A 25,792-nucleotide genomic window follows, 5' to 3' on the forward strand; every position below is an offset into this window, starting at 1 on the left:
TTTAGTGAAGTTTTAAAATATTTTTTTCACAAAATTTATACTTTTTATGTGTATTTATGTTTGGAGTGTGTAAAAATTAAAAAAATTGCTTAAAATATTAAAAAAAAATTCAGTAAAAATAAAAAAACACAAAAAATAAAAAAGTAAAATTTTCTTAAAAGTATTTTTGAAAAATAAAAAACAAGCAAGCTGAATAATCTTTTGTGTTTATTAACAGTACGGGTATAATTGAAAAAGCAATGCCTTCGCAGTCACTATCTTTATATTTAATTCATCTGTTAGCAAGTTTTATTCTTCGTATATTTGTTGAGTTTTTTTATTCCATTTTGAATTTTTTTATTATTATTAATTATTTATTGTATTTGATATTATTATTGGAATTGTACTTCTTAAATTTTATTATAACATCATATATAAATTTAAAAAAAAAACATAAAAAAGCAATTAATTGATTGGTAAATATAATTAGAATTGCTATCAACAATACTAAAAATCCACAAATAGTGCTCAAAATGCTATATTTATGGACCACAATCATTCTAAAGGATACAATTTCATGCTACATAACATTTTCCATACCACATGACGTGAAGAAGAACACTACACTCGGATAAAATTCAATATATGTTCGAGTGTTTTTTTTATTTTATTTATTACATTTGAGAAATTTTAAATTTGATATCTTAGAAGAAACACACCTCCAAATCCCAAGCCTAACCATCAGGCTAACGCTTATATATTAGTGGTATTGTTGCATCATATATATAACTAGAATTTTAAATATTGATTGATATGTGTTAAGATTATCGAGTTTTTTGAAATCAATATTCACCTATGTATTTTTATATTGATATCAGTCAATATATGCTGTATCATTAATATCAATACATATTTGAATACAATTATTCAAAGCCATACCTATCTTCTTCTTATTCTTCAATGCCTTCCTTTTCATTCTGTCAGTAGTCACCACCTCCTCTTCATGTAATGATCTTGTTCTTTCTCCCTAGTAAACTCTGAAGATCTATCAAGCTTACCAATCACAGCTTTCTTGAAATTAATCATTTCTTGAATTTCTGAACTTGACCTTTGAATTCTAGCCTCACTTAGCCTATTCTTCCTTGCCTCCATCATTTGATTCAGTGAGAGCTTCTTCTTTGGACATAGCTCAGGCCTTTGCTTTGGGGCACTTGTAGACCTGAAAATGTCATTGGCCGGTGTGGGCGGTCCACTCCAATTGACAACCCTAGGGGTATTTTGGGTAGTGGCAAACCCCCAATCGGCAGCACAATGAAAACTCCGGCATTCGGGTATTGATAAATGGGTCAGAACTCGACGTGGGTCGTTGCCGAAATCGGACACCGAGGTGGTGAATCTCTGGGATCTTGATTTGGACCTACCTTTGTCAACTTCCACAATCTTTGGAGTTTTATGAATTGCATTAGTTCGAGTCTCAAAAAAAGCTGGATGCCTTCTACTTTGAATTGATGCAATATTGTACTCACTTCTCGTATCATCAAACCTTTGCTACATAAATCGATAAAAACAACTAACATTTGTAATCAATTCCCAACAAATTCAATTAGGTGTCATTGGGTTGCCAAGTTTACTATTTTTTTTTTTTTTTTGGTTAACAATGCATTAAATAATATTAACAACGTCCACTAATATATATATATATATATATAAAATAAAAAAGGTAATAAATATATTGTACTAAACAATTATTTTTTCTCTAATGGGACCAAAATACCGTTTTTTCTATTTCCTTCTATTTTACATTTTTATTTATTTTTCTTAACCTTTTTAGGGCCTAAGACAAAATTCAAAAGGAGCCTTTTTATATTTAAACGTAAGTGTTGATATCTATATATATATATATTAAGAAAAATGAGATTTTTAATGAGAATTTTTGTAGAAGTTTCAAAATTTCATTCAAATTTTAATTTTTTTAATTTTTTTTAAACAATTAAAAAACTTTCTATTGTTTAACCCAACTAAAAAAAAAAAAAAAAAACTCTAATTATCCTTTAAATTTGAATTTCAAAATTCAAATACCCCATTAATATGGAAAATCATTAGCATATCCTATATATTTGCCTCCCTCTCAACCTTCCAAAATCAAAAATATAAAGTAAAGATAGAAAACATAGAATTTTAAAAACTCTAAACAACATATAGCAATTCAATATTAGAAGGATCAATGCAACATGTATTTTAGAAGATGTTAGTTTTATACTTAATCATTTATTTGTCTATTTTTATTATTAGAAATTGGTATATTTACATTTTAATTAATGTTTTCTCTTCCTTTCGTATTATCTTTTTGAACCTTTTGCGTTGAGTATTTACATGTAATGTTAAACATATGTATGTATAATGTATTTCTAAATAATAGTATATGCATGTAATGTTAAATATATTTGCATATGTGTAAATGTATACATTTTGTATTTATGTATATGTTTGATGTTGATTATATATAATGTATCATAACCTATACTTATACATTTGCCTTTAAATCGTTGTACAATTTACATTGGTTGGTTGATTGATCTTCCATACATTACTATTTCACAAAATTTGTTCTTGAAATACTATCTTGATTTTAAGGTAATCATCTCTCCAAATTTTATCATTCAAAATATATATAAAAAAAATATCACTCAAAATCATAAATTTCATTAAAAAAATTTGTGGTGCAGGAGATAAGGATTGTTAAAATCTTGGCATAATTAGAGACACCATGCCTCATATTTATTGAGTTCATTTGATTTTTTTATTTTTTTTTTTAAAAATTATTTTATCAAATAAAAACCTACTTTATGTAGGATTGACTAATCTATCTATATCTATACTATATATTAAGAAAAATCAATTTTTATTAGTTCTAAAACATTTATTTAAATTTCTTAATTTTTTAAAAACTTGTGAACCTTAAAGAAATACAAATGGCATGAAAATATTAGTCCATCTAATCATATCTATGATTTTATAATTTAAAAATCTTAATATAGAAAGTAATAAAAAAAAATCATATCTAACTCATATCTAATTTGAAATTTTAAAATCTTTGAAAGGAAATTTCAAATATAATCTTAGTCTTATATAATTTGAAAAATATTACTTCAAAATTTTATATTTTTATTTTTGAAAACTGAACAATACATGTGGTGTCTAAAAAATTAAGAATTTTTTAGGCCTCAAAATATTTATAGCACATTTATTAAATAAAAAAGAAATTCCGCGTGACACATGTAAGCAAATTTTTATGCCACATCAAAAAATACATGTGTTGTGTTTAAAAATGCATGTGTTTTTAACTGTATATTTTAATCATATCTAAGGCTTCTATTTTTTATTTTTAAAAATTAAACATGTCTGACATAAAATATACATGGTATAAAACTACCAACTTATCTAATTGTTTTTTTTTTGATTTAATAATTTGAGATTTAAAAAAACAGTCCAAATAAAATTTATTTATTTGTAATTTAAAAATATTTAAATAGAAAATATGAATGAAAATTGTAGCAATATATAATTGGACAAACTTTAACATAGAATACAATAAATCTGAAAAACTTACAGGATGATAAGTATTTTTATTTTATCAGAAATATAATTTTTGTAATTTATTTTATTTTTTTAATTTTTACCAATTAAATTATGACATCTATTTCTTATTGAGAAATTAAAATACACAATTAATGATATAACAACTTCAAAACATATATATATATATATATATATATATATATATATATATATATATATATGTTCTAATGAAATGGTTAAAATTTAATTCATTCTAAACTATTTTTCTATACATTTTTAATAAATTTTATATTATTATTTAATTTTAAAATTAATTTTTAATTGATAGCACAGGAAATATGCTATCATATGATAGCACAGGAAATATGCTATCATATATGTATATATAATGATATTTTGAATTGTGAACTTATCATTTCAAAATTTAAAATTTATCAAGATGTATTTTATTTATAAAAGTGCCACTGTTGTACAAGAATTCTGGAATAATAGAATTTTCCTTTAAATATTATTTTATTTGTATAACATTATCATATAAAAATAAAATTGACGGAAATGTAAAATAAGAAAAGGAAAGGGGATTTTGGTGCCACTAGGAAAAAAAATTGTTTAGTTCAATACATTTATTATTTTCTTGACTTTCTATAATAGTGGAAATGCATTGGTAATTGTTAACAAAAACTCTTTTAATTTATAAAAAGCAAAACAAAAAATGGTCAAGTATACAAAAATAAATATATTTGGTGAGTTGCAAATATAGCGGTCATCAACAGAGAGTGAACGAATGTGGTAGCTGAAAATAGGAATGGTTGGAGGTGATTGTTCGAGTTGGTGGCCAGGGCCACAGGCGGTGATTGAGAGTTGGTCACACGCAAGGTGGCTTGGAGCTCGCTCATAGTCAGTTGAAAGGTGATCGGAGGTCGTCAAATGTCAATTGGAGTTGCTAGAGGTCAGTGGTGATAGAGGAAGAACAAGTAAAAACTTATTTTAAAAATAAATAAAAACAACTTTTTCATTTCCAAATAAAAAAAATTCAATTGATTTTACATCTTTAAAAATATAAACAAAATAAAAAAATAGAAAAAAAAAAGAAAAGAAAGAAACGGAAGTGTTAGCAAACGAGGCATTCGTGATCAAAACATTTGTGATGAGTCAGTCTGAGACACATAAAGTAAATTAGTCGATAAGATTTTTCAAAAGTGAGTTTCACCGAGCAATCTTGTAAAATTTTATCTGCTAATTTGTTTTATGTGTCAGATCAATTATGCATTAAACTTTTGTATTACAAGATTTTTGAGTCTTACAACAGATTTAGGGGTTCGACATTGAGGATGAAAATTGTCGCCAGTGTTGATGAAGCCAAGAGATTTTTGGGCACGAACTGTGGCCTGTGCTCTTATTAGAGCTTGCATACTACGAAACATTGCAGTGGCTTGTTTACGCACCAAATAGCCTCTAACATGTGCTTGTATCTTCACTAACCCTTTTACTGCCTTTAGTGCTCTTCTCGCCTGTTTAAAATTTAAAAATAAATACAATAAAATACTTTGCTTCACTAAAATAAATAAAATATTAGACAAATAATAACATTAGTCACTATAGTTTATTCAACCTCATACTTTTAATTTCATTGTAATATTATCCATCTGTCATGTAAGCTAATATATGAGAAGAACCGAATTAAATTTTTGAGTGTTTAAATTCATTTGTTAAGAATTAGTCAAGCCTGAGATCAAATCAAATTTAAATAATCGAGCTCAAGTGCTGTATTTGAAAAATTTGAGTTCGGCTTGAGTCAATTCAATTATATAAATGAGCTTGAGTTTAAAATACAAAATTAAACTTAAATTAAATTGTTTATTAAGATAAAAAAAAAATTAAGAGCAAAATATAAAATTATGTTTGTATTAATATTTATCAATTAAATATGTAAATTTGAACAAATACCAAACACAAATAGAATAATAAAATAAATTAATAAAAGTTGACTTGATATATTTTTAAAAACAAATAGTAACACATTTCTTTATATTCACAAGTCTTATCAATTTAAGTTTAGGTCTACTTAAGCTCGGTTTAATTATTAAAAATTGAGTTCGAGCTCGTGTTCATTTAGTAAACGAATCGAATTCAAATGAGTTTTAAACAAGTCAAACTCACTTAATTCGTTTGCAATCCTATATGCAGATAACCGTTTGCAAGGAAAAGTCCATGTAAAAATTAAGGAACCAGAATGGAATCTAAGAAAAAATATACACAGGCCTATTTTGAGAAGTAAGTTAAAAGTCAATTTTTTGAATTTTATTGAAAAACATATAAAAAAATAAACAAACATGCTGCATACCCCCAGTGGGGGTCGCGCCCCAGTGACGTGGCGCGCCCCCACTGGCTGGAAACTTAAAAAAAAAAAAAAAAAAATAGTTTTTGTTTTTGGACCAATCCGAGGCCGACACCTCACTGGGGGTCGACCCCCAGTGGGGGTATGAAGCTTTTTTCAAAAATAAAAAGTTGATATGATTAAAAAAAAAAAAATCAAAAAATCAACCTTTTGGCTTTCAATCCAATTGCCCAAATAGGCTATGTATAATTTTTTTGAATTCCACTCTCGTACTTTTTTCCATTAAAAAATCTTAACTAACAAGGGATCATATTACAATAAGATTCAACTTGTTCAAATAAAAATTAAGATAATTAAAATGAAACTTTCGCTGTAATTTACCCCAAAACTTTTTCTGAAAACACAAAAACAAAGCACTAGAAGAACATGAAAAGTTTACCAAATATCCACGAAAAACAGACTGAATCTTGACGGCAGCCCATCTTTCACGGTCACCACCTCCAAACATGGTTGCTCTGCCGTGGCTACTAGTGAGCCTAACAGCATCTGCCACCGCCTTGGCGGCAGCGACGGCTGCATCTGCTGCGGCGGAGGTGGCGGCAGCAACCTCCATTGCATGCTTTCTCTGCAGTTTTTCGGCTGCCATGATGTTTGGTGGTATGGTTTCCGAATTCTGACCCGAACCACTGGAGTCTTTCCCAGAGTGGCCAACACTCCAGCGGTTCTTGTCATTCCGGTCACCGAAATTTGAGTTCTCTTTTTGTTCTCTGTCTTTCTTTATCCCAAACAGGGTCTTTAGCCACTTGGTTGCTCTACCCATTTTGGTCAGTGTGATGTGAGGACTAGTAAAGAGAGAGTGAGAGGGAATGGGGCCTTAAAAAAGAGTGAACACTGAGAAAGGTGTTGTGTACCGGAAAATTATTAAATATTCTTGAAATAGTACGTGTTTATATTTTTTAATTAATTATTATTTAATATGTCTTTTTATATTTTCTAATCATCTAACATAATAATTTAACTATTAATTTTCTTTACTAATCATAATATTATAAAATACCACGTATATTCCAGTGCCTATATTCCAGAATTACTGCCTGATAAGTATTGGTTATTGGGCTCTCCATCTTATGGGGCATCGGGTCTTTTGGCATTATTTTAATTTTTATGCGTATATAGATAAGGGGTAATTCTTGTATTGCGTAAGAAAGTTGTACTCATTTTTAGATTATTGTGAAATTACAGTAATCATGATGTCAATTTATTCTAAATTGAACTACATCAATCCTTGTGTTATTATATTTGTGTGATTAACTTGATTTTTTTTTTTTGTGGTTTGTTATTTGTGTCTCAACGATCCTAATTAGGATTTGTCGATTTCTTAATAAAAAGTTATCTATACTAAATATTAAAGAAAATGAGATTTCTAACAAGGAGCATCATGCGAGCTCCAAAACCTGAACCTAAATTTCTTAATTTTTATTTTATTTTAAACCATTGCAAAAATTCTATTGGCCAACTTTTATTTAATAAATAGAAAAACTCTAAATATTCCATAATTAATAAATTTCAAATGGAAAGTATATTAACTAGTATAATACCCGTGTTATACACGGAAGTTTATATAATAAAAGACCAAATTAAAAACAAAAATAATTAGGGCATAAGTTTTTGAATTAAATCACAAGTAATCTATCAAATTTTTTACCAAACCTCTCACATAAGATGTGGGATCCACACACATGTGGATTTGTGTGGGTCTCACACCAATGTGAGAGGTTTGATAGAAAATTCGGTAGATTATTTGAGATCCATAGTATTTTCCTATATTTAATTATTTTCTAACTTAAGGTATTTAAAATATAAAAAATTTAAAATTAATTTTCATAATAAAAATTATAATTAAGAATATTTAGACTTGTTTTATTTGATTGAATATAAATTAATTTTAAAAATTAAGCGGTAAGTAATTCTTCACAATTAGCTACTATTAGTTACAAAATAATTGAATATAGATATTTTAAGTGGTAAGTAATTCTTCAAATTTTCTAATTCACATGAATAAGGGAATAATCCCCACATTATGGAAGAGGAGCTACAAATATGAGTTAAATAGTTGTAAATTTATCAATTCAATACCTAAAAAATTAATAATATTTTTTATAAATAAAATAAGTTAATTCATAATAGAAGCCTCTAAACATATAAATTTATTTTCTGTTGCGTATTTATTATATTTTCTAACATGATTTGGATATTTCATGTGAACATTTTTTCTTTATTTTTTAAATATAATTATGTGCTTTTATTTTTCTTAATTAGCAAAAACCAATATTATACACATGATTTTATATATAAAAACAAAAAATAAAAGAAGAAGAAGAAGATGAAGATGATGATGAAGAGTTCAACTCACATCACAATAGTCCAAGCAGTCCAACTCACATTACAACAGTCCAAGCAGTCCAAAAGCAGAGTTCAACTCATCACAAAGTACACGAGCAGCAGCAGTCCACAATTAGTTAGTTATATCAAATTGTATGCAGTTAGTTTGTTACAAGATTGGTTAGTTTGTTATTAGTTAGTTTGTTATTATATTAGTTAGTTTGTAGTTAGTTTGTTACAACTTACAACTGAAGTGAATTGTATATAATGTAATAGTAAGTTGAGTAAAATAATAAGAATTCAGTCTTCTTTCATGGTATCAAAGCCTCTAGAGCTCTGACGAGCATTCAACAATGGCATCATCTTCAATGCCAAATCTTTCTCTTCTTCTTTCCAATCTCAATTCATTAGTCACTGTCAAACTTGACTCATCCAATTATCTAATTTGGAAAAGCCAAGTTCAGAAACTGTTTAGAGCTACAGAATTCTTTGGCTATCTTGATGGATCAGTTGATTGTCCTTCTTCTACAATTCTGGATGCACAGAACATTTCAGTAGCCAATCCAGAATTCAGCAAATGGAAGATTGTTGATGCACATCTTCTGAGTTGTTTAACTGCAACCTTGTCACCACCAGTTTTTTCTTCCATATTGCATCTGCAACATAGTCGTGAAGTGTGGCAGGCTTTAGAAAAGAGGTTTACTGCTTTATCACGTTCGCATATTCATCAACTCAAGAACAAACTTCAATCACTTTCAAAGAAATCTCAACCTATGGAGGCCTATCTGCAACAGTTCAAGGACATTTCAGATCAAATTGCATTGGTCACTACACCTATTGATGATGAAGATCTTATTCTTCTTGTTTTGAATGGTCTTCCTGATGAGTATAACTCATTCAAAACAGCTATTCGAGCCAGATCTGGTGCTGTAACCATGGAAGAGGTGTCCTCTTTGTTGTGTTCTGAGGCAATTCATATTGAGAAGATCAATCTACACTCCTCTCCCAATGTTGCTTTTTCTGTAGTTCAAGGAACGTCTTTTGCCCCTCAAACTCTATCTTCACCATATCCTTCTACTCAAGGTTTACAACATTTTCAGTCAGGCCCAAACCAATCCAATTTTTCTACTTATAGAGGAAATCATTCCAATTCTCGGGGCAGAGGTCGCTATACAAATTTTTCTCACTATAGAGGTCGTCGTGGTTCAGGTCTTGTTTGCCAAATTTGTGGCAAAAATAATCACACAGCTCTTGAATGTCGTAACCGTATGAATCCAGCTTATACACCAGCCATGAATCCAGTTTATATACCAGCTTATCCACCTTCTTATGGTTCTGTTTCTGGTTCACCAACTCAAGGAAACAACTCTATGTCTTCTTTCTATCCTGGTGTTTCTTCTCCATCTACTACAGCTCCTCGAGCCTTTTCTGCTGCAGGTCCTAGTTCTTCTGCTTCGTCTGATACTTCTCCTTGGTATCTTGATTCAGCTGCTACCACTCACATTACTAATGACTTGCAACATATGCAGCTGTATCAACCTTATCAAGGTCCTGATCAGGTTGTGCTAGGAAATGGAGATTCTCTTCCTATTCACCATAGTGGAGCTGGTATTCTTCCTACTCCTACTTTTCGCTTTCAGTTGAATAACTTACTTCATGTTCCACAAATTTCTTCCAATCTTATTTCTGTTCATCAACTCACTCAGGATAATAACTGTACCATCACTTTTGATCAAAATTCCTTTGTTGTTCAGGAGAAAACTTCGAAGGTAGTGCTTTCTCGAGGTTTTCACTCTAATGGTCTTTATCAGTTTGCCTCTCCTCCACAGGCTTATGTTACTCAAAGCATCCCTTCTACTTTGTGGCATAAGAGATTAGGTCATCCATCAACTGCTAAGTTCAATACTATAGCTAAGTTTGTTCCTGTTGTTTGTAATAAGGATAATAATGGACTTTGTTCTCACTGTTGTGTAGCTAAAAGTCATCGTTTACCTTTTACCTTATATTCTTCTGTTGTTAATCAACCTCTTGCCCTCATTCATAGTGATGTTTGGGGCCCTTTTACTCAAGATCAATCTCAATATAGCTATTATGTTCTTTTTGTTGATGATTTCAGTGGTTTTACTTGGTTGTTTCCTTTACACTACAAGAGTGAGGTCTTTAATAAATTTTTGGAGTTCAAAGTGTTTGTGGAAAAACAATTCTCTACTTTTCTTAAGATTTTCAGATCTGATGGTGGTGGTGAATATTCTACTCATAAATTTCAAATTTTTTTTACTGAGAATGGTCTTGTTCATCAGTTCTCTTGCCCTCATACTCCATCTCAAAATGGATTGGCAGAACGAAAACATCGTCATATTATTGAGACAGCAATAACTCTCTTGCATCATTCCTCTTTGCCTCTCAAGTTCTGGTTTGAGGCAACCAATGTGGAGATTGAAGAGCCTCTTTGTAAGAGGTAGGTTCAGCAAGAGAGGGAGAAAGAGAAGCTGATAAACATAGGGAAGAAGTAGCCTTGGACCTAGTAATCATAGGATGAGTATTAAAAGAAGAAGGAGGAGGATGAAGAAGGATAGGTATGGTTAAGTGAATACCAGGATGAGCAGCCAAGGAAGGATATGAAGAGGAGGAGGAAGTTGAGGGAGAAGAAGACTGTGCAGAGGAGATAGGTAAAGTAGAAAGAGAAGAAGAATCAGAAGAAGAAATAGAAGCAACAGTTGGAGAAGGCCAAAAGAAGGACTGAAGAGTAGACAAAGAAGGAGAAGATGAGGAAGAAGAGGCTGTAGATGGAGAAGAAACACCAGGATAGAAAAAAGACATAGAGTTGTTTCCTTGAGTTGGTGAACCAGAAACAGAACCATAAGAAAGTGGATAAGCTGGTATATAAACTGGATTCATGGCTGGTGTATAAGCTGGACTCATACGGTTACGACATTCAAGAGCTGTGTGATTATTTTTGCCACAGATTTGGCAAACAAGACCTGAACCACGATGACCTCTATAGTGAGAAAAATTTGTAAACCGACCTCTGCCCCGAGAATTGGAATGATTTCCTCTATATGTAGAAAAATTGGATCGGTTTGGGCCTGACTGAAAATGTTGTAAACCTTGAGTAGAAGGATATGGTGAAGATAGAGTTTGAGGGGCAGAAGACGTTCCTTGAACTGCAGAAAAAGCAACATTGGGAGAGGAGTGTAGATTGATCTTCTCAATATGAATTGCCTCAGAACACAACAAAGAGGACACCTCTTCCATGGTTACAGCACCAGATCTGGCTCGAATAGCTGTTTTGAATGAGTTATACTCATCAGGAAGACCATTCAAAACAAGAAGAATAAGATCTTCATCATCAATAGGTGTAGTGACCAATGCAATTTGATCTGAAATGTCCTTGAACTGTTGCAGATAGGCCTCCATAGGTTGAGATTTCTTTGAAAGTGATTGAAGTTTGTTCTTGAGTTGATGAATATGCGAACGTGATAAAGCAGTAAACCTCTTTCCTCTGAGCAGATTGCTGATATCTTCACTAAACCTTTGCATGTCTCTCGGTTTCATTATCTTCAATCCAAGCTTCTGGTGACTGCTGCCCCATTCAGCTTGATGGGGGCTGATGAAGAGTTCAACTCACATCACAACAGTCCAAGCAGTCCAACTCACATTGCAACAGTCCAAGCAGTCCAAAAGCAGAGTTCAACTCATCACAAAGTACACGAGCAGCAGCAGTCCACAATTAGTTAGTTATATCAAATTGTATGCAGTTAGTTTGTTACAAGATTGGTTAGTTTGTTATTAGTTAGTTTGTTATTATATTAGTTAGTTTGTAGTTAGTTTGTTACAACTTACAACTGAAGTGAATTGTATATAATGTAATAGTAAGTTAAGTAAAATAATAAGAATTCAGTCTTCTTTCAGATGATGATGATGATGATGAAGAAAAATAAAAAGCTTAGTTATAGTCAAAATAGAAAACAAATATTTTTCATAGAAGAAAACATAACTATAACATGATTGGAGAAATGCTAATTAAATATATATATATATATATATATATATTTATTTATTTTAATTCTAAACTACTATAATTAAAAAAGTTTCCATCTACAACTTTCCAAGTGAAGATTCTTCCCACAAAAAATGTCAAAATTGAGAATTTCTTAAGTCAATAATATTTTTTTTAGTGGTGCTACACATATTAATTGATATATCAATTAATGTATTAATATATGCTATAACATTGTCATTTTAAAATTATGAACCCCACCCATTATACAAATTATAAAGACCTAAAACCTTTAAAATTATGTCAAATCACCTATTAATACACTAATTAATATACAAATTGGTGCATATAGTTTTAATCTATTTTTTCAGGTTACCATAAGAAAAAGGCTACCATGTAAATTTTTCACAAATAGTTTTCTTAAAATTTCTAAGATATAAAAGATAATTTATTTGGCACATTTTTAACTTTTTATTATTATTTTGAGAATAATTATTTCATCGGGATTTTAAACTGGATTTTAAACACTTGATATGGTAATATTCACAAATTTATGTATATAAAAGTAAACAGGTGTTGTACTATTATTCTATATTTATCTATATCAAATATTTCATCCCAATTTTATTTATTTATTTATTTACAAAAAAAACCCAATATTATGCTAAAAAAATTTTGAATTACAAATTCCTCGAATTTATCCTCTTAACCACCTCATAATCATGTGAACAATTTTTGAATTATAAATTTTTAAAATCTCTCTCCTAATCTTTTCGAATAAAGCTATACATATTAATTGGTAGGGGTGAAATCGGTACGGTGCGGTCCGGTTTTGAGGTATTTTTGCGCCGAACCGCACCCTTCGGTTTTCCATTGATCTGTACCGAACAGACCGAATTACTAGTAAGAACCGCACCAAGCGGTTTTACGTTGGGGCGGTGCGGTTCGGTCGGTACAAGTCGGTTCTTCGATCTTCAACAAAATCTTTTCTTGTAGGTGAAAGACCATTGGTGAACACATGAAGAAGATGAAGATAGAAGATGGAAGATGGAAGAAAATGAAGATAGAAGATGGAGGATGAAAGAAGATGAGAGGGTTTTCAGAGAGAGAGAGAGAGAGAGAGAGATCCAACCTTAACATGAAGAAGATGAAGATGGAAGATAGAAGATGGAAGACATAGATGACCTGGAAGATGGAAGACATCCAACCTTAACAGCGTAATAATTAGATAGAGAGAGAGAGTTTTTTAATTTTTTTATTTTGAGCAATGTGAAACATTGGGCAGTGTGAAAAGGTTTTGAATATTGGAATTGATTACATTGATGACTGCACGAAAATAATAATAAAAAATAACTAGACAATAAATAATAGTAATAAAAAAAGATGGAGTATATATCGGTGCGGTTCGGTGCATATGGTTTTCAAATTATAATTACCAAAAACCGAACCGAAGTTCGGTTTTTTGTTTTAACATAACCGAACAGACCGAAATAAGAAAAAAAACAGACCAAAACCGACCGGTTCAATTCGACTCGTTCGGTCCAATCGGTTTATCGGTTTTTCCTTTCACCCATATTAATTGGTATACCAATTAATGTATTAATGGAAGATGCGATATAATTTTAGAAGTTTTGAGTCTTTCTAGATTGTATAATGGGTGGGGTTCATAGTTTTGAAGTTGTAATGTTATAACATATGTTGATGAACTAATTGATATATCAATTGCAATAATCCTTGGTAGCTCAAGAAACATTTGGCCTGAATTGGCTCGAATACCCAAAACGATATCGTTTTGGGTATTTTTTTTAAAAAAAAATTCTCTCTTGTATCGCTGAAAACAAAGAGAGAAAAGAGAAAGAGAGAGGAAGAGAGAAGAGGGAGGGGAAAATCTCTGTATGTATCTCTTGTGTATGTGTGTGCTGATGATGATGGAGGGGGAAAATCCCTCTTGTATCTGTGTGTGTATCTCTTGGGAAGATCTCTCTCTCTCTCTCTCTCTCTCTCTCTCTCTCTCGGTGGGTGGGTTTGATTTTTTGTGGGTGGATTTGATTTTTGTGTTTGATCGGTGGGTGGGTTTGATTTTGATTTTGATTTCAATTTTGTGATGGGTTTCATAGTTTTTAGAGAGAGAAAGTGGGTTTGCTTCAATTTTGTGATGGGTTTGGTAGTTTTTAGGGAAAGAAAGTAGAGGAAGAAGAAGATGAAGGAGGTTTTGGAAAGGAGGTTCTGTTTGTCAATGTTCACAAATGTTTAAGACAGAAAAGAGAGGAAAAGGAAGACGAAGACGGAAAGAAGAAGAAAAAAAAATGCAAAACGACATCGTTTTGTATTTTCGAGCCATTCGGGCCACTTGCTTTCGAGCTATCCAGTAGAACTATATCAATTGATACATGTAGCACCATTGAATCATTTCTCTTTCCTAAAATCTCTTCTCTCTCCCACTAATCTAAACTTACATACATCATATCCTCCCACTATATATAGGTGTTAATTGCATTTGTGTTTATGGAGAACTATAAGGTGGTGTTTGTTTTGAGGTATTGATGGGTGAGATTGGACTATCAGTTCATCTAGACTAGTAGTCCGTTATTTGGTTCAAAATTTTGACACCAGACTAATAATCCCAAATCCATTGAACTATTGTCCCGGGGAGAGGGGGGGACACAAATGGAGGGATAAGGGAGATATGAGATTAGGTAGTGAAATTACCATTTTGACTCTCAACTATTTAATTATGTATTATATTTAGTAAAATTCAATAAAATTTAAATGTCTCAATTTAAAAATAAAATAATTTTATTTAATTTTTATTGATGTTTTATCTATTTAATTTTTAAAATAATTTTTTATAGATATTTTGTTGATATTTTATTTTAAATTTTTTTTATATTTTATTAATTTCATTATTTAAATTTTAATAGATGTTTTATTTAATTTAATTATTTAATTATTATTATTATTTAAAATAAATTTGTTTAAAATTTTAATTAAAAAATAACATATATTTTTATTGATATTTTATTTATTTTATTTTTAAAAATTAAATTTATTTAATTGTGCAAAAAATAAAATAAAATAAATTTTTATTTAATCTAGTTAAAAATAATTAAAATATTGAAGATATGTTTAATATTGCTATTATTTAGTAAATAATTGAAAAAGGTAAAATAGTCATTTGAATATCTATCCTTCTCTATAATTTCCCAAACAAACATAGGATTCATATCCTATCCAACCAAATAGTCATTTCCTGACATCTAATTCTATGATTAAACAAATCTAGGATACAAATCCAGTTCAACCAAATAGGCAGGGGACAATGTATCCCAAGACTAACAATCCGATAAATTCTAATCTTCTTTTATCCGGTCCGTCCAAACACACCCTAAAATTATAGAAATTTATGTATACATTTCAATCTATCAAACAATCCACGGTGGTACTAAAATGCAGACGTTGGAGGAGGTAAGATGCTAAAGTCACAAGATTCTACTCTATTGGATTGACTGTCTCATGAAAAGTTCATTCTTTGTATGATTTTATTGGAATTCTTTTTATATTTCTATTAGTGAATTTCCATGATACAACTCATAGTCACTTGTATTGTGAATTGGTGATTTTTACCTAAAGGTAATAACTTATACTATTTTTAGGGGCTCTATAGGCATAACCTTTATGCCCATTCAGTTCTTCTCCCCATGATGTTGAATTTCATAGAAGGTATGGATTTAGTTTTACTATTTTCAACAGTGACAAAAGTCATTGAAAAATCAAACAAATAATGCAGTTGTTAAGCAATTTTTAATATTTTTTAAATATTTTATTTGATTAATTATCTGTTCAATTTTCTCTCCTTTTGATATATTGTGACAGGACATATAGCGTGTACTCAAGCTGAATTTTTTGGTTGTTATTCATAGCATAGAAAATGTGTTGCTAGCAATTATTCTTAAAACTTATATATATATATATATATATATTTTTATTTGGTGTTGGTATTTTATGATTTTCTTCATGAATCATATCTGAAATTTTGACCTTTATTGATAATTATAAAAACACTTCCAATATATTATTCAAAAATTATTAACTACTGATGTGTGATAAAAATCTCATTTTTTTATTTAATATTGATTTTCTCCACTTTGATCCCATTGGAGTTGTTTGAATAAGGGCTTTGGGTCCAATCTAAAATTATCTCTAGAAATTTGAAGATGTTTTACAAGTTATGGAATCAATTTTGGAGAGACAGAGAGGATAATTGTACCACATATTTGGATTATAAGGTTTGGTTGAAGAGAAATTTTTTGAGTTATTTATTTATTAGATTCACACAGTTTTTACAAATTCACGTTTAGAAAGAGAGTTCTTAAAAATTTTATGCGAGGAAGAGATTTAGGAGAAATTTTAGAATACAGTTTATAGTTATATTGGGTGAAAGTTTTAGCAAATTTATGATTGGGGAGTATTTTTTAATAAGAATTGAGAAATTATTGGAGATAACTAAGGATGATTGCTCTTAGTAAAATAGGACAAGTGATACAGAGACTAATTTCAACTATAAGGTCTGATGAAATAATGGATAGATTTATAGTGGAGAGATCTTTTAAGATTATGTGTAACAAAAAGATTAGTAAAAAAATTTAGTATGCAATCTTACACTATATATCTATCCATCAATACATATATTATAGTAAAGTGACATTTCAATAAGAAGACTTTTGGAAACTCTAATAAAATCTCACACCAATTTTTTAGATTTATAAAAGAGTGATGTTATTAGTATTCCCATCAATTATTTTAAACCTTCTATTTTTTAGTTTTTTTTTATTATAATAATAACCTCAAATGAAATTACTAAAAAAGACATCAATAATTTTAGGACATTCTATCTCACAATTAAGCCCACACACCCACTACATCTTGAGTTAAGGTTTATGAGAGCACCCACCTTTATCACTACCCATCCATCTTTTCCAAATCTCACCTTCAAAACCTACCTACCCTCAAAATCTTGAAAACCCTCTGACAACAATATTCTGGCGACAATGGTGCACTACAAGAAATTGCACTTTTGGCGACTAAATTTTTAGTCGCCAAAAGTCAGATTTTAGTTGTCAAAAAGTTTTCCCAACTAAATAGTTTGGTCGCCGGCTTAGTCGCGAGAAGATTGTCGGGGAAGGTATTGGAAATATTTTGTCGCCGAAAGTCCTTAATTGGTGACTACACAATTAGTCGTCAATAGGAAAAGTATTGGCGACTAATTTTTTTAGTTGCCGAAAGTCAGCAATTGGCAACCAAAAATTTAGTCGCCCAAAGTTTTCAATAAATGTGCTTTTATGTTTTAGAGACTAAAATATTTAGTCGCTAAAAACGTGGCACTCCTTTTTAGCTACCAATTTTTTAGTCGCTAAAATCATGGTGCCCCTTTTCAGCTACTAATTTTTTAGTCGCTAAAAACTTTCATTTTTTTTGGCTACTAACTATTTAGTCGCCAACAAGTTCCCTTTTTATTTTTTGGCTACTAAATGTTTAGTCGCCAAAAGATCTATTTATTAATTTTTTTAAAAAATACATAAATTGAATATTTTTCATTAATTTCTAAATTATATGCATTATCCATTATTGTAACGCCCTCAAAATAATACATATAAACCAATCATTCATGACATCCATAAACATAGGAGAAATAAACATGTATTCATTTATCAGAGTATCCATTACAAAAAATATTACATGTTGACAACAAAACTAAATGCCCTATGGGCTTACAACTTTCCAAGTCAACACTTGGTTTTAACAAAAGAGAGTTCTAACTCTTAACATATTAAGCCCTTGGCTTGAATTACATGTAATACAAAATATAACTACAAAAATAAGCCATTAGCTTCTAAACCTCCCAAGTTACATCCTTGGAGGCGGCATATCACCTGTACTTGAAAATGATGTCCCATATAGGGTGAGCCAAAGCCCAGTAGAGATACGCTAAACATAATATGAGAATTAACTAAAACATTAGTATTTGATAAATGTTTAACTCCTGTAAACCAACGTACATCTCTTCCATAACCAATCCATATTCACAACCATATTTCAATTGCTTTCCGTTTCATTATCCAAATCAATTCATAGATATTGTTCATTGTTTACCCGAACAGTTTAAAATGAGATTACAACTCATACTATCAACACTTCAATCATAATCAATTTAAAATAAGACTACAACTCATATCATTAACTCTTCCATGCTTCAATTCAAAATGAGACTACATCTCATATTAATAATACTTCAATACTTTAATTCATCTACGTTATACAAACGTAAGCAAGATTTTGGGACTTTCACCGTGGATACTTCGGCCAACTTAGTTATCAATGGAGTCCATCCTCTATCTCCTCCCAAACAGGTTTGAGAGTACATCCCATATCTCCTCCCAAACCATAGAGTACATCCCATTTCTTCTCCTAAACAAAATACATATGCAATGTATTTAAACAGCTTGTCATATACAATGACATAAACCAATCGGTTAGTTTCAATTTACCTAATCATCATGCAATTTCTACAACATTCATGGCTATTCTCCACTGATAGCCCAAAGCAGATATTTCTAAACAGATAAATAAATCTAACAATAGATAATTTATCAACTTTTCCAAAGGTGAGTAATTCATAAATCCAACCACAACATTTAATCACATGTTCCTTCAATTCCGAAATTTCCGAACCAATCTCGTTATTTATACAAAATAACTTATTTAATAAAATTAGGACAAATCTCCCCCCTTCATCAAATATTATACCAAAGACCAAATTTTATCAATTCCTCTCAAGCCTTAACATATTCAAGACCCCTCATGCCCATAAACGACTCAAATAAGAAACCCCTCTTTTATATACATAGGAACTAACCAAAAATTTTCCAAAAACCTTCTTAAGTCACACCATCTATACAAGATGACAATATCTATGTTAAAACCCATATAGGAGAGTAGAATATGTCTACCTCAAGTTTAGAAGGGGAAGAAAAAAGAAAAACCCAAAAGTCGATGGAGGAGAAACCAAGCTTTGCTCCCATCAAAATGAAGCCCTCGACAAGCTCTACACTTTATCTCAAAGGAACAAGGTGAGTAGAGGTCTTCAAACAATAGATCTAAGAACCTAAGAGTGAAAAGTGCCTTCTGAGAGAGAGAGAGAAGGTGTTTCACAGTTTAGAGGGAGGAAAGGGAAGAAAAAGTGAGAGAAACGGTCAAGTGAGGGCCTTTATATTGTACTAGGTCAAAAATAGATATAAGCCCCAAAGTCAACTCAAAATATCTAGTCAAAATATTCCCAAAAAGTCGGTGCAAACCGTGAGAAAAATCTGGGAAAAAGTCGTAGGTGTCGACCCTTCATAACACAGGTGTCGACACCCAAGAAGAAATCTAGAACACTAAGTGTGACTGCACTGCAGGTGTCGACCCTTCCCTAGGCTGGTGTTGATACCAAAATGCAGTGGGTAATTTCATAACAAGGGTTGAGCCATCCTTAGATTGGTGCCGACCCTTGCGGCCAATAAAAAGAGAAGGTGTCTGTAGACGTCCCCGAACGTCCCGGGAAGGAAATCCCGTGTTGTTCATTTGGGGTCACTACAGTTCAGGACTCAATGTCACGGTCCTGTATCTAATCTCGCAGAGTGCAATGCAAGACCGATGAATCATCAAAGAGTCCAAATCCGGCAAATCGTTTTTTAAAACAGATTTTTTTGAAAGAAGTGCCAAACACGGACAGTTTTGCCAGATACAGAGTCGCCACCTAAATATTTTATTTTTGGAAAAATTAGGAAACCCTGACTCGTTGCCTAAGGCCACGTGTCCGTCATCACCAAAGTTGCCTCGGCTCAGGAACTTGGGTACAATTGGGGAAGGTCACTTCGTGAGCACCCCCGCTCGCCTGATCAAAGATCGGCCTCTACTACCCATGATATCTAGTTTTGAAAACATTATGCGTTCTTATTCCGGTTATTAGCCTAGATTTACTATGTGATGCGCACATCATACAAGTATAGACTGGATTGCCTGAATCGGAACGAAATATCTCATGTTTGTTTTTTAAAGCAGTTTGCTACTCGCAAGTTGGCTAAAATGTGGATTTGCCACCCTCAGGTGGGCTTAGAAAACAAGGTGATTTGCCACTATCTAGTGGGCTTAAAACTCACAATTGATGAATTGTTCCAATCTAAATAACCCAACCTTCACCCACAGGCATTCAGGTAGGTATATCATATAAGCAAATAGCCTCATGGTAAGCATGCTATCATGGCAGTCACTCACACGCATGCAAGGATGCTAAAGCATAAAACTTACCGAGTACTCCAAGCCAAAACAAAAGTTATGTTAGAAATCCATGCATGATCCTAACTATGCTGAAATGCCTAATGCAACACATGCAAAATGCAGCTAAGATAGGCTCGGCTATTCTAAACATGGCATATGATGATGCTACAGCTAGCACATATTCAATTTGAAATTTGAAATACAAATGGAGTTAGTATAATGCGCCGAGCCAAGTGCATGCAATACAGATGAATGATGCAAACATGCTATCATACTGTATGCTAATTGAAACATGCCTTAATCTAACCATCATAAGCAGGTAAATAAAAGGGAGAAAGACGTGGGGTTGGAAGACATACATCACACGCACGCACACTTATTACAATTGTGCCCTCACTCGGAGGGTCCGAATAAATAATACAGTCTGAAATGAATATCGAATTACAGCTAATTATTACACATCCACTAACTAAATAATCAAATTAGCTCAGTAAGCTATAAACTGGCATGCAAATGGACTGCCCTAGCTCTGTTTTGGATGACAATGAATGCATGCATGCTCGATGCGCTTTGTCGGTAAATTCCATCGCGATGCCTTGTCCCGCCATTGTTTGCAGCTGATTTCAGAAACTTACACAAAACTCCAGGAGGCTGAAACTCCACCTGGGGAAGGCTGCCGACCAGCTCTTGGCTTGGGAAACACTTGCCGACCACCCCTCATGGTGAAAACCAAAAAAGGTGGTCGGCCTACCAGAAAACCTGGTCGGCCTACCACTTTCTGCCCCTGGACTCTGGTTTTTCTATAACAAAGGCAAGAAAGAGAGAAAGCAATGTATTTTCAATATATGTGTGTCCGACCACTCCTCCCTGTCCATGCACAAGCTCTAGGGAGTGTGGCCCTCGATTCTCGAGCCACCAATCACGCATCTCGATGCATGGTGGCCGAGAGACCGAATTGCACGTTTTAATATGACATGAATGCGGGTATGAACATATGAAGCCAACAATTCTATCATAGATAATCAAGAACGTCGGGGACCGGGAATCGAGGCACGTTTCGTCGCTTGGAGTACGAAACGCCCCTCGCTTCCCGTGCTTGGACTAAACCCTATTCCAAGCACCATGCAAATGGAATGGCATGCACAATGCGACTAACATGCAACCTAGCATACGCAATGCTCTGTACTAAAATGACATACACAATGCGCGTGATGTAACATGACATACACAATGCTCTAAGATGCAACCTAGCATACGCAATGCTATGGATTGAAATGGCATACACAATGCACGATGGACTTACACCAACATGAGTGGACCTCAGCCGCACTCACATCAGTGGCCATAAGATGAAAATGAGATGACCGAAATGCGTGCAGACATGCATGCAAATCGAGGACCGAACCTAAGGCATTAAATGCCACTCTACCGAAACATGGAAAGGATGAAGCATGGCATTCAAACATTTAATTTTCAGCACTGAAACATAATGCTAAATGGTCCCGAAACATGGAAATATGGCACCCGATGCATAGGATAAACCCCGAAACTCAAAACTAGTCCAATGCATTGAACCACAAGTATACAAAGCAAGCATTATTTGATCATGAAGTCTAAAGACAGAGCCAAGGCAGTCCCAAAACATGCACATTTCTAGTTTAGAGCATGGCCAAAAGATGCTAACATGATGGACTAAAATAGTATGCAACATTGGCTAGCAAGTATGGTTTACATGGCATGTATATGAAGAAAATGAGAACTCATCAAACTAGCCAAAAACAGTGAATAAAATATGCCAAAATATGTCCAAATAATCACTAAAAAGCAGCCAATGCATGCAAGAATGAGGGGCTTCGTTGGAAGGCCATTCAAGGGATTGTTAAGCACATATAAGACAGACACTTAGCATGACCTAACCAACTCTTGAAATGAGTTATGAAAGCCCTAAAACTCACAAAATAGGCCCTGAAATCAGTCTAGGAAACATGTAAAGAAAGGCCCCCTCAAAAGGCCTTGAATGGAATTGCTCTACACATGCATTGTAGGTATAAAATATGGCTAAAAGGGACTTGGACAGAGCCAAGGAAGACCTCAAAACTCACAGAATGAGGCCTGAAACAAGACCTCGATGCATGAAAAATAGGGTCCCTTTGGAAGGCCCAAAAGACCACCAAACAAGACAAGGAGAGAGGAGGTCACCCCCCTCTAATTTTGGCCCTCAAAAGTGCATCTAAGCCACTAAAAATTCACTGGATTTTAGTGGCTAAGAGGCCAAACCATGGCCAATGCAAGTGCTCTAATGCATAGCCTTAATCATGAAGAGATGAAGCATGCATAGGGAGAAGATGACCCCAAACAGAAATGGGACCTTAACAAAACTTGAAGAGGATGTCAAAACAAGACTTGTTCCAGTTTATAGAAAATCCCGAAAATGCTCACAAGTAAGGCTAAAATAGGATGCAAAAATAGCTCTAAAAGAGAGATAGAGGATAAGAGGAAGTAAATGACCTCAAACAGCAAAGTGCCCTTAAACAAAGTTGAAGAGGGGATCAAAATAAGACACTTTACAGTTTGGGTCGAAGCCCAAAAATGCTTGCAAATAAGGCTAACCAATCATGCAAAAAATGCAAGTTTAAGGGAAATGGACACTTACCCTTGAAGAGCCGACCTCCAGTAGCTTTTGGACCATGTTGGTGAGCTTTCAACCTCTGCAAATGACTTCCAAGATGCTGGAATGGATGATGGGGGTGTGGTGCTAAGGGTTGTAGTGCAAATGGACCAAGAAAGTTAGGGTTTTGGAGCTTTAAGTAGTGATAATGAAGGAGGGAGGTGATATGCCTTAGGGAATTTTGTTCAACCAGCTGATATGAAGCCAAGCCTCTCCTTTATAGAGGAGAGGCTCCAAAATATCCAAAAAAGGCCCAAGTATCCTCCATACACGTGTATGGAGGATGCACTAAATGGCTTCCAGCTGGCACAGCTGGATTACACTCAGGAAAAGCAAAAAGCAAGAAGCAGGCCGGCCAGTTCAAGTGGCCGGCCGGCCACCCCCCCTAGTCGGCCAACCAGGGGTCAAAAGGGTCAACAAAAATTGCTGGTCGGCCTACCCAGAAAGGTGGCCTCCTAGATGAGTAGAATACAGCTGTGTGGAGAAAAACCAGAAAAAGTGACCCAAGAGAGAGAAAAGCTAGCTTTTAAGCAAGGTTCAAAAGGGTCAAGATGAATTTCTGGCCGGCCTATCCATATTGGGGGCTTCCCAGATAAGCACAACACAATGGTGGTATGAAAAGCCAGAAAATGTGGCTCAAAAGTGAGAAAAACTAGCTTTCTGTCAGAAAAATCGGCTTTTGGAGAGAGAAAATGAGAAAACTGGCTTTCAGGGGAAGAGGTGGCCAGCCACCATCCTACCACCTCCCTAACAATGAAAATAAGGTCTCTACCAAAAATGGACCAAAACGGATGCAAAACGAAGGTTCGGGGGCCAAAACACGTGGTTCGGGGCCTTGAAAACAGGCTGTTAGGCACCAAAAGTGGTGTATGACCACGTAGGTGGTCTCCAGGGCCACAGTGTTCCCCTAAAGGGAGGAAATAAGGTGATTGCCAAAAACTGGAGCAAACGGAGGTAGTTAAGCGGTCCCGAACCGAGGCACACGGCCGACGGCTCTGAAAACCAAAAACCGGGCTCCAAATAAAAAAAATGGCCTACGACCACGAAACGTAGCCTACTGCCACTGAGAGATGATCTACGAGACCTCTCCCTCCCTTCGGGAAGAGAAAATAGAGAAAGCAGGACCTGGTTCGCAAACCGAGACAAAGCACAAAAGAGCTCCGAAGTCCGGAGGCAAGGCTCGCAACTGAGACTCCGCAACTTCAGAACGAGCACAACATACAACATCACCGAGTGCCCAGTTGGTGACGTCTGAGTCTTATGGTCGGTCAAAAATGGGGTGTCTACATTTGCCCCTTTTTGACAAAACTCGGAAGTCACACGTGACAGGAGTGAATGTTAAAGCCCAGAGACGACCCATTTTTGACGAGGCCAAAGACTTAGACAAACATACAAGATAACAAAGATGTGCCTGCAGGCCGGGGCAAAATGCAAAATGGTATGTACAAAGCCGGATATAACTCATGTTTATGCAAAGTAGCAAGCTGTAATGAAGCTCACACGCAACAGTTTTAAGCAAGAATGCAAAGCAATAACTACATTTCATACAACTTAAGAATGCGGAGAATTGTTCGATTCTCGCCACATCTCACACGGAGAAGATACAATACCTACGCGATTCGTCTGGTCGCACCAGCTTCAAATGAACCGTACATACAATATTGTGCCTGAAAGAGGAAGAAACTTAACAAGTACAACATAGTTAGCAACACATGTTCAACACTACATCGAATACAGACAAACAGGGTGTTGATGGGAAAGTGCATCGCAATGCGAGAGACATGCGTGTGACAACGCAAGTTAAGCATGGAGGTATGACAATACCAATGAAACATGCACAACAATGCAGGTGGTATGCATGAGAATGCAAGTGACGTGCATAACAATGCAAGATAAGTACAAATTCGAATGCGTGTTTGACGCGAAACAACGAGCAAAGAAATGCAAGTTTCGACGAGTGCGACTCAATCGCGACCTCCGGTTTACCTCCCGGAAGGGTCACAGCATGCTCAAAAAGGATGCATCTTGCTCTTGACGAGTGACGATGAAACACGCATCGAAAGTTGGAGTTGGAGTTCCTGCGGAGGGATTTCGCGACTAAAAGTGCACTTTTCTTGTACTTTCTCGGGTGCTGGGGACTCCGATGACTACCAAAATTTGCAGAGACCTTGGAGACCACCTTGGGAACACCACCGATCAGGTTTGGAGTCTAGGGAAGGCCATCAACCAGGTTGGAGTGCAAGGGGTGGTCGGCCTACCAGAAAAGGTGGCCGGCCAACCACCTAGCCCAAATCTGGGGCAGTTTGGTCTTTTTGCTCTCATTTCTTTAAATATACAAAGCCAAACACCTTTTGCTCATAACTTCAGCTCCGAAACTGCCTTCTCCTCCTTCCTAGACCATTTTGTTTCTTAGATCTGCGCTTTAGACGCGTTTTCCAACGCCCCACGCCAAGTTGTTTCGCGAAAACTTTCAGTTCTCTTCACTTTGAACCGATTAAAATTTGATTTCGGGGCTTTTTTTCTCATTTTC

The 25,792-nt window shown here is 33.9% G+C and overlaps 1 protein-coding gene across 1 annotated transcript; it reads right to left on the bottom strand.

Moving 5' to 3' along the window:
* Positions 1-553: 553 nt before the first annotated feature.
* On the bottom strand, positions 554-6,733 carry LOC114295394 (protein IQ-domain 26). Its single transcript, XM_028239618.2, has 3 exons — positions 6,336-6,733; positions 4,863-5,069; positions 554-1,527 (listed from the first exon to the last, which is right to left on the bottom strand). The coding sequence occupies exons 1-3, from the start codon at positions 6,714-6,716 to the stop codon at positions 967-969; spliced, it is 1,149 nt and encodes a 382-aa protein (XP_028095419.1). The 5' UTR covers positions 6,717-6,733; the 3' UTR covers positions 554-966.
* Between the last annotated feature and the right edge of the window lie 19,059 nt (positions 6,734-25,792).

Source organism: Camellia sinensis, chromosome 5, assembly GCF_055761805.1.
Source record: "Camellia sinensis isolate YWXY chromosome 5, ASM5576180v1, whole genome shotgun sequence".
Taxonomy (NCBI): Eukaryota; Viridiplantae; Streptophyta; class Magnoliopsida; order Ericales; family Theaceae; genus Camellia; species Camellia sinensis.